Genomic DNA, 16,631 nt, shown 5'->3' on the forward strand with positions numbered 1-16,631 from the left:
CCTAAATTGTGAAATCCTCAAACGAGTAACAATTAGGCCCTCAATTACTTCAGAGACCAAGTTTTTCCTGGTTCTTTTCTGACAGAAAAAGAGTGGGAGAAAAAAAATAAATTATAAAGGCTACAAAAGGAACCCAGGGGCTTTTTAGGTTTTGTTGTTGTTGTTGCTGTCATTGGTTGGTTGGGTTTGTGTTGCATTTTATTTTATTTTATTTTTGTCTCCCACAGAAAGACTGCAATACTTTTACTTGACAAGGTCCCAGCCTCTCAAATGCAAGTATCCATTTACAAGCCAAATCTCTGAAGCCACTATAGAACAGAGCTGCTGACCACTGAGGCAACATGCTCATTTTAAACTTGACGCTTTTCGTCCCTGTTGTGATGCTGTGACTCCTCTCTGATCTTTAGCACAGGCCCACAAGGTTTAAGTAAGACCCTGAACTTGTCATACTAATTCTTTGTGAAATTAGTGTTAACTGTCTTTAACAGATCAACTTACATATGCTATATAGTAAAAATGAAGCACTACCATAGAAAAATACTACCACATTAAGAGTCTATATAATAAATTTATCAAACTTTTTGTGCATCAGATGAATATCCTTATTTAAAGCTTCAAAATTCAAGCTATCTGAAATTTAGAAGCATATTTCTCATTACTAAAGTTGCCAATATGTATATTTTATTTTAAAATAAGACACAAAGAAGTTTAAAAAATAGTTGCAAGCAGTTTTTATAAAAAAAAGGTAGAAAAGTAATGCGATGAAAGATGCATGATGTTATAGCTACTCAACATAAACACCCAAGCAAAAACAACCTATCAATAGATACAGGCAAATGATAAAGTTAAATTACTTATTGAATGCTTTTAATCTTAAAAAAAAAAAATTATTTTTCTAACAGAGTACAATATTCTCCTCATAGAACAATATATATGTTTAACTGGGTTTGCAAGCAATAAATACCAAGTAAAAATCTGTGGGATAGTACATGTTTCTTTGTATGTGAAACTAGGTTAAAAAAAAATAAATGCTATGACTAAATATTTGCTTGGCGAATCCTAGCCAGCACTTCTTACCTTCAAATTCTTAACATCTACATAATTAAGTCAAAATCAAGCCGTAATACTTATACAGACTGAATCTGCTTTAGTCTCTAATGAAATATGTATGTTCATATATGCTGTTGTTGTTTACTATATATCAGGGCCATCTTGATCTTGTTTTCCAGAAATTTAATATGTGGTACACCAAAAGCAGCAGTTAACGCCCAAGCAATTAGCTGTTCCTGCTATTTTTTTTTGTCAGTCTATAGAACACATCCCCACAATCTATAGATATTGAAAAAGAAAAGCAACACACGAAATAGTAAGTCTCTGTACAATACAGTGAATGGAAAATCATGCAGCGTTTGATTCTGTTTCTGAAAGTCATGCAATATGGTGAAATGGAAACCCCACATTCTTATGGCCTAAACTATAAAGTGCAATTATCACATAACTATTTTCTCATCATATTTAACCAGGCACTTAAGAGGAGGAAAAAAACCCCAAACCAAAATCCACACCTTTAGAGGTATAAAAGGTACATTCCCAGCCAATTAGAACCATAGTTTACTTTCCCCCCTGAACCCCCTCATCACCTCAAAGAAAAAAAAAAAAAATGAGCTGAGTAACACTTTGTTCTCTACACGAAAACTAAACTATCAACCACTACCTCAGAATTGTAACACTTCAGACTGTAGCATAAACCTTAGGGACATTCACAAGAACATTATGACTTGGTAATATTCATCAGCATAGGCTAGTGTGTCCCAGCAAGAAAGCGCAGCTTTTAAAACACAGTTGAAGAAAATAATTAAGCAAAATCTGCAGTTTACGATAATGAAAGTATTCGGCCTTGTTAACGAAAGACAGGCCTAGAAGGAATTAAAAGACAACACTAAGCTTGTTCGCTTACAGCTTTGCACAACACGGTATAGACAAGAACTTTAAAACCATGTAGTATTCAGGATAGAAATTCTGATCAAACAGCAAAATTTACACCCTAATATTCAAGTTTAAAAGTTATGTAGAAACCACAATTAGCAGATATGATGGTAGAGATAAAGCCCAAACTACACTGATAAGCTGAAAACATACAAACACATTAAATACCATGAAAATATAATCCTGAAGGCACAGTTTATTTGCAAATAGTGTGGACAATTTGATTTGAAGTGTTTGTGTACAGTAACCAGGCAATGAAAGACAGTCCCCATCAAATTCAAATTTAGCATCTATTTCTTCAGAAAGACTGTTTTGTCCAATATTATTTTAGATGTAAAGTCTCTGAAAGAGACAATAGCTATATGGCCTGTCCTTTACAATGAACATCTGCATTTCTTGCATAACATGTACGTTACAGCCTAATACAGACTAAGGGAACTGTAACTGTAGGGACACATGCCCTTAATACCTTAACAAGGCTAAAAGGCAACCTAAAGCATGTCAATACTAAACCTAAATACAACCTAAATGTACAGTCACAAGTTTTAGCAAGTGGAACTTCACCAGTAGGTTTTTCAGTTGCACTCCACAGGTAAATTCGATACTAGTTCAACTTTAAGTTGTAAATAAAAAACAAAGAGGAAAGGCAAGACAGTAAAAGAGAAGGCAGGAAGACAGACACTTTTGTAAAACAGTAGTTTGGGAGAGCAACAGAAAAACCTCCCTGCAAAACTATTTTTCTGCTTGCTTGGTGACAGGCATTTGTGGGGGTAGGGGTGAAGGAAGAATAAGAGAACCAACAGATTTTCAGGATCAGAAAGAGGGCAAATTCTTTACACTTCTGGTATAGCTGATACCATGCCAGGGCTTATCGGTTCAAGATCATCATAAAGGAGCCAAATCTGAATTCAGCTGAGTATTTTGAATCAATGTCTTCTGAGGACAGAATTTACGTAATGGTATTCTAATCTCAAAGCTAATACAAGGAAAATCATTCCTTTAAAACAAAAAACTTAAAGTGAACACAAGATTTTGGACTATTTAGATAATAGTTTGCCACTAACTTCCATTGCCTAAGATAATCTTGAAATTGAAATCAATACTTTGTAAAGAAATAGTGTGTCTTTGTACACTTGTGTATATGGACAAGAGAATTTTTAAAGAGAGAACATTAAACTTGAGGAAAAAGAGACAAATAAGTCTCATAAATTAAATAACCACTTATAAGTTTCACTTTAAAATGCAAACTGTGTATCAAATGTTAATACTCACCTTTTTTCCCCTCAATCAATAACACCCTATTTGTAAAAGGTTTTGCTAATGGGGGGCAGTCAGCAAACAGGTTTTTAATAGTGAATAGTTTCAGAACACACTGCTGTACATGAAATTGTTTAAAAATACTTATGAAATAATGGTGAGTTATGATAAGCCACAGAAGCTCACAACATATTCTTATAAAACCATTTGGGAAGAACTGCAAATAAAATAATAATGTGGCAGTCTGCAATTGCATTAAGCTTTCTAGAGGGGACAGTAAATTACAGCGTGTGCTTTCTAAAAGAAATCTCCTGAAACATAACAAGTAGCTGAATTTTTTGTACCTTCCTCTGCTCTTGCACCTTCATGATCAGTCATTCTAGAAGAGGGTGACCTAGACTGATTAATGATTCCTGAAGGGATGTGGGGTATCTCATCATCGCCCAGATCAGCTATCATGTCGTGAAGTTTTGTCCTGTTGACTCCTGTAAATTAACGTCAGCAGCAAAGATTCATTTGATTGCTACCGCTTGGCTTGACTGAAGTCTAAAAATCCAATAAACTAATTAAACAAGAATAATTACTGATGGGACCTCCTTAAAATAAATACAATGCTTTGCTTTTGTCTTTGTATATTAATAAAATTCATCTTTTGGAAATCAAAAGGAGGAATTATTATATCAAATCTGAAAACTACATGCAAACAGTTTTAATTCACTAAATCAAAGAATAACTCCTTTGTGTTCCGTAGATCTGTTCTACAGTTTCCTGTAGGGGAGAAAAAAAATCATCTTACAGCCCTACTGAGAAGGCAAGACAAATATTATAAGAACATTAACTATTAAACAAAATACAGATGAATTAAACATTTGCTAATAATATTACACAACTTTAACTATACTAAACAATTTAACACTGAAAAACAGAGCGCAAATAAAAAATAAGCTTAAAAATGAGGGAAAAGGTACAGACAGCTCATAAGGGGGTGCAACAAACAATTAACTTTCCCTGTTTTTGAATGGTATTTAAATTGTATAAAGCGTTTGTTGAAACTCAAGAGCAAGAATGCTTCCACCACTGTATGAAACTGCAGACGTATATTACCGTTATTATACAAGCATGCCTCTATAAACGAATCATACTGAATTATATGTGCATTAAATTCATGGAGACACTAGCAAACAAGAACAGTATAATTTTTTTTAATTAATAAATTCTTTCCTGATTCCACCTTACAGCTTGCATGTCAGAAAGTCAAGCTTCAATCATCAAGTGAAATTTCAGAGACAGAATCTCTTTAAAGAAAACAATCCACAATGATGCAAGACATAACCAGCCTTCAATCAATAAAAGGGTACTTCCTGGGACTGCAGACAGATCTATTGTAGAACAGAACAAAAACCCCACCACCCTGCCCCCCCTCCCCCACTATGCTTTTAAATGTGCTAAAACATAAGTGTTTACTATCTTTAGAAGGACACATTAGAACTTAAATAATTTTCAAGTATGTCCATTTTCTAGTAAAGTATTAGGAAACAATTTCTTATACTCTGAGGTGATGTACCACTTTTCTTAAAAGGACATCAAAACTAAAGCAAAGCCTTATTCTTGAAAAAGTAAGAGGTAAACACTGTAATTACAGGTGATTTATCAAAAGCAGAACTGTCCGTTTAAACAGTTAAAACGCTAAAACACACTCTTTCAAATAATATCTAATAATTTCAATTTTTAGATCTTACTGACAACAAATGGTTAAAATTGATGTGTTCAAAAATGAATATCCATCAATAACTGAATTCTCTGAAGATAACGGAGAATTCTCTGGAGAGAATGATGACAAGGAAGAACATTTCTGGAAGCAGAATCAGCAAAAAGTATACCATGCATACCCCACGAGGGATGCTATGTAACTATTCTCATGAATACTTGCAAAACAATTTCATTTTGCCAAATAATATACAACACCCAATACTTTTTTTTTATGCTTCTCATTTTTCTTTCTTTCTTTTACAGAACATTTAGTATTCCAAGTAAATCTACAAAGGCTGCTACCTAGAAGTTGGCTGAGAACAAAAAAGGCTTCCAAAAGTTTCCCTTATGCAACAAAACAGATTTCTTGAGTGTTTGTTTCATTTCACTCTCTAGTAGAAGTGAATCTAGAAACCTGTGATCTTAGCTAATGACGTGAGTGTAAAATAATAAAAATGAGGAATGTCTCTTTTGCACCAACACTTTTTTTTCTAATAGCCACCAGACTGATAGGATTTAATTTCAGAGGTATGATACTTAATTGCAGTCAGCAGGTGAGATCTCATATTCTTAAAATGGCCAGGTCTATAGCCTACAGATCACAAAGCTTGCTTTTGTCTTTATTCCAGCTGGCTGTCAGTCAGCCACTTATGGTGACCAGAAGCAGATACATTCTTGAAGATATTATACCGCTATCAGTAAATGACATGATAAAAGTCATGACAGGTACCCTAAACTGTCTGCTTTAACATACCCTTTGCTTTCCAGAAGAAAACACATTTGACTTCTCCATGTTGATATGCATGAACTGTTCAACACATGGAAGAAAGATGCCAAATATGGCTTATAATCTCTTATTCACATCCAAAATGAAAGCATCTTTTGAAAGTGTTTTCACACCAAACATATGGGCAGAAGTTTGTCTCAGAGCACACTCAGAAAAAACTACAAGTAGGTCCCTGCTCCGCTACCTTGAACCAGTCAGTCATTCAGTATGTCATAGAATCATAAAATGGTTTGGGTCGGAAAGGACCTTTAAAGGTCATCTAGTCCAACCCTCCCTGCAACAAGCAAGGACATCTCCAACCAGATCAGGTTGCTCAGAGCCCCGTCCAACCTGACCTTGAATGTTTCCAGGGATGGGACATCTACCACCTCTCTGGGCAACCTGTTCCAGCGCTTCACCAGCCTCATGGTAAAAAATTTCTTCCTTATATCTAGCCTAAATCTTCCCTCTTTTACTTTAACACCATTACCCCTTGTCCTGTCATAACAGGCTCTGCTAAAAAGTCTGTCCTCATCTTTCTTATAAGCCCCCTTTAAGCACTGAAAGGCCACAATAAGGTCTCCCCAGAGCCTTCTCTTCTCCAGGCTGAACAACCCCAATTCTCTCAGCCTGTCCTCATAGGAGAGGTGCTCCAGCCTTCTCATCTTCATGGCCTTCCTTCTTGACTCACTCCAACAGGTCCTGGTCTTTCCTGTGCTGAGGGCTCCAGAGCTGGATGCAGTACTCCAGGTGGGGCCTCACTAGAGCAGAGTGGATGGGTAGAATCACCCCCCTCAACCTGCTGGCCAGTATGTTTAGTCACTTCTTGTCCTTCAGGCATAACCTCAGAACAGCTCTCAATCTATCATACAACACAGACAGAAACTTCTTTCTGAAGTTTACAAAAGAACAGCTTGCTGTTCCCAACAACTTCTCTGTACTTCTTGCTGAAAAATGTCAATATTCAAGACTGTGCCACCACCACAGAAGACTGCAGATTTCTGCTTTCAATTAAGTGCAAGTATACCTTGATATAATTCATGAAGTATTTTAAATGTTACACATAGATTTTTAAGGATAAAAATGTGCTGTCTCTGCGTAAGCAGCTACGTTCAAGGCACAAAATGGATGACTGTTTTATACTCAAGAAAAGACTAGAACAAAAAAAACCAAACAGTCAGTAAACATGAACCTGTTATGAACAAAACCAAAACACCTACAATTCCATCTCAGTGTATCCTTCTTCAGAGATCAAAAGTGAAAAAGGTAATTGAATATTCAGTGCTGAAAAGTTGTAGTCTGAGATGCCGGAGTCTAAGAAGCCATAAGCAGATTTCTATTAGCATCGAGATGTAATAGCCCAAGTCTGAATGTAACACAGGGATCCTTGCACATCTACAGGTGATGCTAATGAAGGTGATAAAATCCAAATCTGTTTTCATGCCTATCAACTGTTACACTGTATTCCCAGAAATCAAGGCTAGCAAAGTGATTGGGACATATACTGTTTCATAAATAAAGATTAGACTGAGGATAGAAAGCAAGAAAGTAAAAAAAAATAAAATGAGAAAGGTTTCAAAGAAATGAAGGAAAAATCAGTAAAGTGATCTTCATTTTAACAGTGATGTACACATACAATTTAATATGTGAAAACTATTTTTCAAATTGCTGAAAACACATTACTCTGACCTGATAGTATGAAATGAGATACGCATCATCTCCACTATTATCGTCTGAAAATGTAACAGACCGTATCTGAAAAAGTCATCCCCTGATTTAGCTGCCAAAACTGATCTTATCAAACTTCGTGAAGAAACCGGCCTTAAATTCACCATATTACTGTAAAAGGTAAGCGCAGTTTTATAGAAATCAAACCTGTTTATCAAAACTCCTTACCTGTTTATCACAATGAAGTCCAGAATACATTGTGGTTGAATTGCGTTGGGTTTTTTGTTTGTTTGTTTGTTTTTAAATATAAGAACTCTTCAATAAACAGGTCTGGGGTCATTTTACAGCTCATATTATAAAAGCATTTAAAGTGTAGGGTAGTTTTTGGTTTAGTGGCTTTTTTTTTTAAAGATCCTTTCGTAATAAAGTAGTATTTCCACCTACCATTGTGACTATCATGGCAGGGAAAAAAAAAAAAAAAATCACAACCCAAAAAGAGAAAAAGAGTAAGTACTACATTATGAAAACATATGTGCTGAAAGAAGATGACCTAAATGAAGGTGTTCCACCCAAAAGAACACATATGAATGCAGATTACAGAAATATCAAAATAGAATCAAATCTACTTCTGTATAGTTACTTATCTCTACACTTGAAATGAAATTTACCACACCTGGGCCAGGGCTATTAAAGCCCTGTTATGAAGACAGCAGTCTAAATGAGGATTATGATTGTTACCAAAATATCCACCAGAAGAACTCACTAGAACATCTGCCCTACTATGCTGTCCTCAAAGTATTGCAAGAGATGATAGTCAATGCACATTTATTTGATCTTCATGATGATATATATTCTGTCATGCATATAACTTCTGATATTGCTCCAAATAAATTTTGATAAAAAGTCTGACAATACCCTGAAGAGCAAAGCTAAAGATGAATATTCAGAATTAAGTTCATGAATGATCAGACATGGGAAGCAGCAATAAAGGTGGTCCCTGACACTATTTTCAGTCTCAATGTTAAAAAAGCTGAGAAAAAAAAATAATCTAAGAATCAAATAAACAGAATTTAAACAAACCTGTCCAACCTCAAATGCATATTTTTTACTGTGTATGGAATTATCTCATTCAATTAGCTCAGTGATTAGAGGCCAATTTTTAATCAGAAGCTACTATGACGAATGTGACAAGTGCAGTATCACACAAACCACCTTGTGAGACTACATATATGAGCTCAGGGTTTCCCAAACAAGAATTTAATCTTAAAATCCCAAATGCTAAACAGTGACTTACGTGACCTCACAGCACTGTGACACACAGTTGTCTCCTAAATATTCTCTTACGTGAACATGCAGCTTTTAAAATTACTTTAGATGAAGAAAATACTCCTTTAAGTATTGACAGTGGAACACACATTGTCAAAAGAGAATATACGTCAAATAATAATTAATGGCCAACATGTCAGGCCATTCATGGCACGAAATTTAATGTTATACCGTTTGCAGAAACTGTCCAGGAAAGAGGACAGGAAGAAAAGTTTTGATAATAATGTTGCAGTGTTAAATTTTGCAACTGGACATTTCAGATAGAATAATTACTATTTATCCTAAATGATAGTCACAACCAATTTAATTGGCAATGCAGACCACTAAAACGCCAGTTTTTGACAAAGTAGTTATTTTTGCTGGATGAGAATTATGCTTCTCTTCTGGAAATTTTAAGATTTACAGATGAAAAACCAAAAAGATGATAGAAATTCTTGACTGCATAGCAGATAAGGAAACAACAAGTGCAGGAAGAGAAATCTTTTCTAGACAAGCCAAAATAATGCCACTAAAACAAATCTGGAGGTCTGAGAAGAGTTTTTTCCATAGACTTTATAATCCTAGAACAACACTACTTGTCCCTGTTTTACAGCTGCTTACCTTCCACAAGCCAGAAAGTAGAAATTAACCAGCATGGTGGGTTCAAAAAGATTACAATCGAAATGTAAGTACAGTTTCAAGAACGTTCGGTATGTGATAACCTAAAGCTTTGCAATGTCTGAGAGACAAATATAAAAATACCCTAAATAATTACTTTATTTTCCTCAGAATGCAAAACATTTGCTGTTATTTTGCAGCCACTGCGCTTCCAAAAGTCTAAAATGTGAAGTTTAGTAAGAAAATTTCAAATAAAAGTCCACTTTAGTAGTAACAGGAAGTTTCTAACTCTACAAAATACTCTATGTGAATTTGGTGTCTACTAGTGATTTACATGTTAAATAAGGACACCCATTAGCACCCAGACTATTACTGTAAGTTCTGACCAAACCAAAAACTCAGTAAAAAATCTTTACTTCAGAGATTTTGTATATTTGTGTGTTTGTGTGTACATGCGAGTCATGCAAAATTGCTGACAAAAGCAATCAACATGCACTACATTAATTTTAATTTGTTAGATGTTACAAAGTAAATTAAAATCTTAATTACTGAATTATTCATGAAGTGTTATATTTTAATATAAAAAAATATTTTTTACTAAATATCACCAGAAACTGTTGTGATATGCTCTCAAAATAAAGACACTGCAACAAAGGGAGCTTCTCTAGAGTGACACTGATTTAGTAACACTTTATCCACTAAGAGTTTGTATAGCTGATGATGTAAGTTACAAAAGCATTTTTACCAGGTACTTCAATATTAAAGTTTAGTTTAACTTACGTAGTTCGAATAGGTCAACTGGTTTGAACACTCTTAAAGAGTAAAGAGATGTCAACCAAAATGTGGTAACTGCACAGAAAAGTGAAGGGCACCAAAAAATAAAGATTATATCCTAAACAAAGCCCCCCAAAAATTCGTATTTACATTACAGGATTTTTAAAATTCGCATTATCTTAGATTGTAAAAATAATTACAAGCCCATGAATAGCAATTATAGCTTGATTCAAGCTCATGTTAAAAAAACAAAAAAAACCCCACCCACAACAGTACCATAATATTACATTTTAAGAAGCAGATAAAGTTTAAATCTTTCAGAAAACTTCTGAAATAGGAAACATTGAGTAGGTATATCCTCAAAATGCAAGTTGTTCATTATTCTTACACTCACATTTCAAAACATTTGGCTTTTTAGCCATTTAACCTTAAATTTTTATGTGTTTTCAATATTTCTCATCTAGGAAATGGCTGTCAAAGGTTTTGTTTGACACATTCACATTCAGCAGGTAGAAAGTTAAAGTTGGTTGCCCCCGTTACAGAAAACAATGTTTAATGAAAAAAACAAAAACAGAACTTGTGAGAAAAAATGTGTTCTATATAGATAGGCAAAAAAAGCGTTGCATTACAAGATTCAGAATCTGCACTTACTCTTTACCCCTTTCTTCCCCTTTCGTTCCTTCTTGTACTGTTCCTTCAGTTTACTTATTAGTCCCTGGTCTACATCCCAAACCTCAGCAGTTGGGGACAGGTCATCTTTGTCTACATGCAGCATATTATTAAAAGAAAAAAAATCAGCAATTGGCAATGCAAGCTGTTGGCGATTTACTATCATAGCTGTTTAAGAGCATTAATAAAAGTTCTTAATAAATCTTTGCTTTAAAGGTGCAGTCTCAGTTTTAAGTTTACAAAATACTAAGTCTCATTTCATACAGTTTTCCAAGGCACTGTATAATATCAGTTACATATTTGAAATTTGTATGTTAATTTGTTACTAAGGAGCAAACAAATTAAGCTTCAGAAGTAACTGCTTATGTTAGATACTTCAAAATACACAAAAATTCATTGGTGTTCAGAAATGATTACTGCATCTTTAGAAAGACAGTGTTAAGAAATTATTCAGCCAGTGTTGAATAAGCAAATAAAAGTATTCATGCTATATTACTCATGAAAATGCAAGCTGAGTAAGTCAGTGCCAGTTTATTCATGAAGACCACCATGCATCCTCTCACACTCATTCTACATGCACAAGAAAGAAACCTTGGTCCTACATATAACCAGAGAAACAAGTCAATAAAAAATACAGCTCTTTACACAAAGATGAAGAAAAGTAATTTGCATGGGTGAATAAATTGACATCCCCCTGCATTCCAGCAAATAAATTATAATTAGCAGAAATACAACATTCCACAGTAGTTTCAGAAGACATGTCTTTTTCTGTTTGACAAATATTGCAGTTAATTAATCTCCAAGAAAAGTCAAGACTCCACTTTTCTAAGCTATCCATAGCAAGTATTTCTGGAAACACAGAATTAGTAAAAGGATAAACTTGTCTCTAAGACGAGGTAAATGTAACATTTTCAGAAAGACTTTTGCTAAAAGGCAACTAGGCAGCAACCAAACTTGGTTTGTGTGCCAGTTAAGCTTATGCTCGCAAATTCTTTAGACATAAAATAATAAAACTAAGTTCCTCGGTTCCCAACTTCCAATCATACCTACAATATCAGAGTTTTCATAAAACAGCAATTTTTGAAGTTATATCCATTATAAAAATGCACAAGAGGAGCCATACGCTACAGAGAGAAAGAAACATGCATTTATGATGCAAACAAGTAGGACTTATTCGAAGTACATGTTTCATGACAAAACATGACAATGACACCTACCAAAAGACCATCATTCAAATAGGGCCGATCAATGACAAAGAGAAACAACCTTGATAAAGAGGTGGAATATAGAAACAGGAAGGGTGGCGAAGGCATGAAACAGGCAGCATGATGGCAAAGTCCCCTGAGGTGTCCACAAAGAACCGTGGAGAGGGGAAGAGAACGATGACATCATACACCAAACTGCAGCTAAAGAGACCAAACTGCAAACACAAAGACCTAAACTTTTATACTCGCAGGGCCAAAATGTTGACAGAGAAGAACAGTGATCGGTGAGGAAATACAAGAAGCATAGAAAGATAAGTCAGAGGACATGCCCAACCAAAACAGGAAGGAAATTAGGTAAAACAACAAAAGAAAACCCTAAAACCCAATGAAAGGAAATTCAGTTAAGAACAGTTAAAATTAAAAAAATAAATAAATAAAAATCCAAAGCACTATTAATAAAAAGAAAATAATCAGCCACGTTGCAGCACTGCAGAGAAGGATTCAGGAACACGTAACAGCAATGTAATGCTGATGTAAAAAATAATAATAAAAGAATGCCACAACAAAACTGTTGTTCTGTGTTTTAAAAGGTGTGGTGCATTAAACCAGGAGTACTCCACATAATTCAGTGATGATGATGACAAAATTGAAGTAACATGTCCAGTCTGCGTTCTACATTAGAAGTCTGGAATAGGTCTGTAGATTGCAAAACAAACAGGGCATATAGATATCAAGACAAAGAATTTGAAGGAACTGGCCTCATTCAGTCAACAGAAAACAGGAAAAGCATAAGCCTGCAAACATAAATACTTAAAACAATGCTATCGGCTGCCGAAATATAGGTCATAAATAGAAAACTAGATAAAAAAAAAAAAAACTAACTCTGATTAACCAAAGAGGCTGTGAAACAAATTTCAGTGGAGATTTTTTAGGAAGACCCAGCAGTGTTTCTCTCAGGTGTGCCTTACTTAGCTATTTCAGAATACAGCCATGGAACTAGAACTCCGTATGGGTGAACTTCCTCAAATTGCCTGCAGTGTTTATAACCCACACTAAACTGGCACCTGGACAGTACAGAGGATCCAGGATGCCCACTAGTCGATACCATTTAGTGGAGAAATGTGTTGAGGGTTTTTTTTTAATTACTTTTTTTTTATTATTATTTAAAAAACGATCCACAAGACTGAATTCCAGTCACACTCTGCCACCCAAAAATTCTGGGCAGTCAGTCATTCTCTGACTCATGGTCCATGGGTAAACAGGACTTCTGTGTTTCATGGAGAGGAGAAATTCAGTGATGAACACGTAGTTAGTCACTGAAATCATAAGCAGAATAAGAAGACTACATAATATGTAGTATCTTTAACATGTAACATAGTATAAAAATAATACGCATTTATTCCTGTTTGCTTAAGCAAACAGAAATTCTATATACATCTTTTTCTTGATGATACCATATCACCAGAAGGCATTTAAAAATTTTTAATCTAAAAACGTACATCCCTTTTTGAATGTGCTGCATACCTTAATTCTTTATTTAACACTGTTTGAATTTGCTCATCTTCCAGTATTTGGAAGGCAAACTGTTCCTAAGTTAAACATGTTGCATGACAGGATGCTTTAAATCACAACGTCTGAAAACAAAATGTAAGACTCAAAGGATATTAAATGAGGCACTTACAAAAAAAAAAAAAAAAGAATGTGTTCATAAAAAGCTGTAGTACAAGAAGGAAAAAAAAAAAAAAAAGCCCAAAATTCCAGACTCATTGGGTGGTTTGCAGAAGTCTCCAATATCAAAAAAGTAACTCTCAAATGAAATATTTTAGCATATCTGAAGTTAGACCTACAGATAATACTTTGACAACTAAGTATTGAAAGTAATAATAAAACAAAACTAGGCAACAGCTTTAGAGCCTACACATCGGAAGTCTGGCTTCCAGATAGTAAAAAGCATTATAAAGAAACATACGTGTAAACATTTATATTTTTTTCAGAGAGCCTAAATTTTGCAAGATTAAGAAGCGATAGAAGGATGCCAATGACAGAAAAACTAAAACGGCAAGGAAAAAAGATGACAAGAAAACAGAACAGAGCAACTGTTTACAATATGAGATAAGAAAAATATGAATTACAACTCAAATGATAAAGTAGATGACTGATGTAATTGTTTAGTAAGTAATGGCAACTATTCATTTAAATGAAGTTCCCCCTCAAAAATAAATAAATGGGTGAACCTGGAGATTTCAAGTAATAACAGTTTCACAGAGTTGAAAATAATGTGACAGACTAAAATAAATTGGTTTAGGTAATGTACTATTTTATTTTAGAAGGCATTTAAGTGGGACAATATTTCAAATATTATATTTGATGTGCAATAAAGAAGCACTGACTAAATATTTCAAATGTACATGCTGATCTTCAAGAAAAGTGACACTGAATCCCAAGACCTGATAGATTGTATCCTTAAAGATCCATTTAAGGAAAGAACAGCTGTACTAAAATCAGTGACATACTATGAAAAAAGAATTGCTACTACAGTTGGAAGTACGTCTTCTGACTCATTGAAACTGTAAGTTAGTACAAAATATAGAACAAAGTTACAGATATTGTCTTCATATGGCAAAACTCAGAGCACATACTTTTAAAGATGCAAGTAGATTTATGTTTATTTCTTCCTCCCCACTTCCTTGCCTCAGACATGAGTGTTTTGGTAATGGAATTACTGCAGTTAAACCAGTTGTCACAAAACAGCTGTCACAAGGGCGTACAAACTTCCAAAATGCTCTGTCTCACTTTTGCTATGGGTTCACTTAAACTGTAGTAAAAGACACTCAAATCGCTCTCTGAATAGTTTGGTGGGTTAATTTGTTTTTTAAACTATATTTATAAATTGTATTGTATTTTTAAGTTTAGGACATCTACTGAACTGTTCAAAACCCAAGTTTGAAAAAAATTTAACTTGCAAAGTCAGCACTGCAGATAAATCAGAATTCCCCCATTCTGGGTAACTACCTGAGAAGATGACAGAGATATAACACTCTGCAAAGTAACGGGGGAAAGGAATGACTTAGAATTTCACTAAGTTTCAGCAGAATGCTCTGAAAAAATGGATAAATCTTTGATTGCATGAATTATAGTACCCTAGCTGTCTTTCCTTCTATATACAATAGTGCTAAGACTAATGCTAGAACCAGAACTTTTTGCATCACTATACGTTTGAAGGGATGCTGCAAATGAAGTCAAACCCTTGGCTTTGGGCCTATGAGACACCTTATACCAAGAGATTTGCCTGTTTGGCCAAATAAAAAGATGATCAAGAAACTAATCAGATAACATCACCACCAAGCAACTAAAACGCTTCTAAAAATAGACAGGTATTACCAAAACTAAAGGTAACAGTTTGTCCAGCTTCACCTTCCAATTAGAAATAAGACCGATTCTAAAAAAAAAAAAAGTGACTAACCCTTTGATACTAATTTCGAGGAAGGAATGCTTTCTAATCCTTGGTACCTTCAAAATCAAGACTGAATGATTTTCCTGGAAGATGTGTCAGTATTTTGATTTCTGTAGATCTCTATATTCTCTTTGCTCACCAAGGTGTTTATCTAAGTATGACAAATTCATTGTATGACAAATTAATTGTCTCAATGACATAAAACGGTCAAACAAGATGATCTAGCGGCACTTTTTGGCCTTACAATACGCAACCACAAAATTGCTTGTACCACAGTTCAGAAACTAAGATGGTAAATCTCCCATTTCAAGGCAGATGTGAATTACTTGGTTTGTTATTCTTTTTCCCACCCAAACTCTCTCCCTCTTTCAATTTCTTCTTTTGAAACATGTAGGGTCCAGGACTTTCTGACCTAGCATATTTTGTTTTTTATCAAATTTCTAACCCACTTAATTTTATTATCTACTCTAAAATTAAAATAATTAAATAAAAAGTTGGGTCAGTATAAAAGTGTTTTTTTGGTTCTACTAATGCAAGCCACATTAGCAATAACATCTAAAAATCTCAGCCAGAAAAACTAAATATACTATTTGCTCATTTTTACAAGTACACCAAAGAAATTCATTTAACTTGAACACAAAAAGTTCAAAGCTTTTGACCAGAAACAAATAGGGGAAAGAAAAAATAAATCCATATTTGAAAGCAAATTTAGTTCAGGTATAAAGACATTCAGAATCCTAGCTGTCTTATTCAAGAAGGAAAACAGACTCCTATTTCAGTTTTGGAACCAAACCCAAAACAAATGTAACTAACTGTATTTGTGGCAACTACAACAGCATATATATATATGAAAGTTTCAGCATCCATTACAGTATTATCTAAGCATCAGCATTTGATCATCACAATCATCCACACACCCACACCGTCTTAGCAGGTATTGCAACTCTTATGTACTATCATGAACAACTATTCCTTTATTTCTAAGTGCTTTTGTTAGCATCTTACCCCACTCTGTTCCATCTCCTGAACTTCGAGCTTCTCCAGCTCCCTCACCATCTTCAGCTGTCACTAAAAAATCAAATTCTTTCAAAGCTTCTTCAGTATCGGGGTCATCTGTAAGGTCAGCAGCTAAACCTTCATTACCAATCTGCAAGCAGATAAATATTTTTCTGCATTTGAA

General features: G+C 34.5%; 1 protein-coding gene across 6 annotated transcripts in view; it reads right to left on the minus strand.

Moving 5' to 3' along the window:
• STRN3 (striatin 3) overlaps nt 1–16,631 on the minus strand; it is a 66,383-nt gene that overhangs the window by 19,797 nt on the left and 29,955 nt on the right. For 2 of the 6 annotated variants that reach the window (XM_074585099.1, XM_074585098.1), the window contains exons 7-9: nt 16,457–16,598; nt 10,775–10,885; nt 3,588–3,728 (exon numbers count right to left, since the gene is read on the minus strand). In XM_074585099.1, coding sequence (XP_074441200.1) covers nt 3,588–3,728; nt 10,775–10,885; nt 16,457–16,598 — 394 coding nt within the window. The remainder of the gene's footprint in view (nt 1–3,587; nt 3,729–10,774; nt 10,886–16,456; nt 16,599–16,631) is intronic. The other 4 variants (XM_074585103.1, XM_074585102.1, XM_074585100.1 and 1 more) reach the window with 3 other exon arrangements.

This window comes from Larus michahellis, chromosome 4 (assembly GCF_964199755.1).
Source record: "Larus michahellis chromosome 4, bLarMic1.1, whole genome shotgun sequence".
Taxonomy (NCBI): Eukaryota; Metazoa; Chordata; class Aves; order Charadriiformes; family Laridae; genus Larus; species Larus michahellis.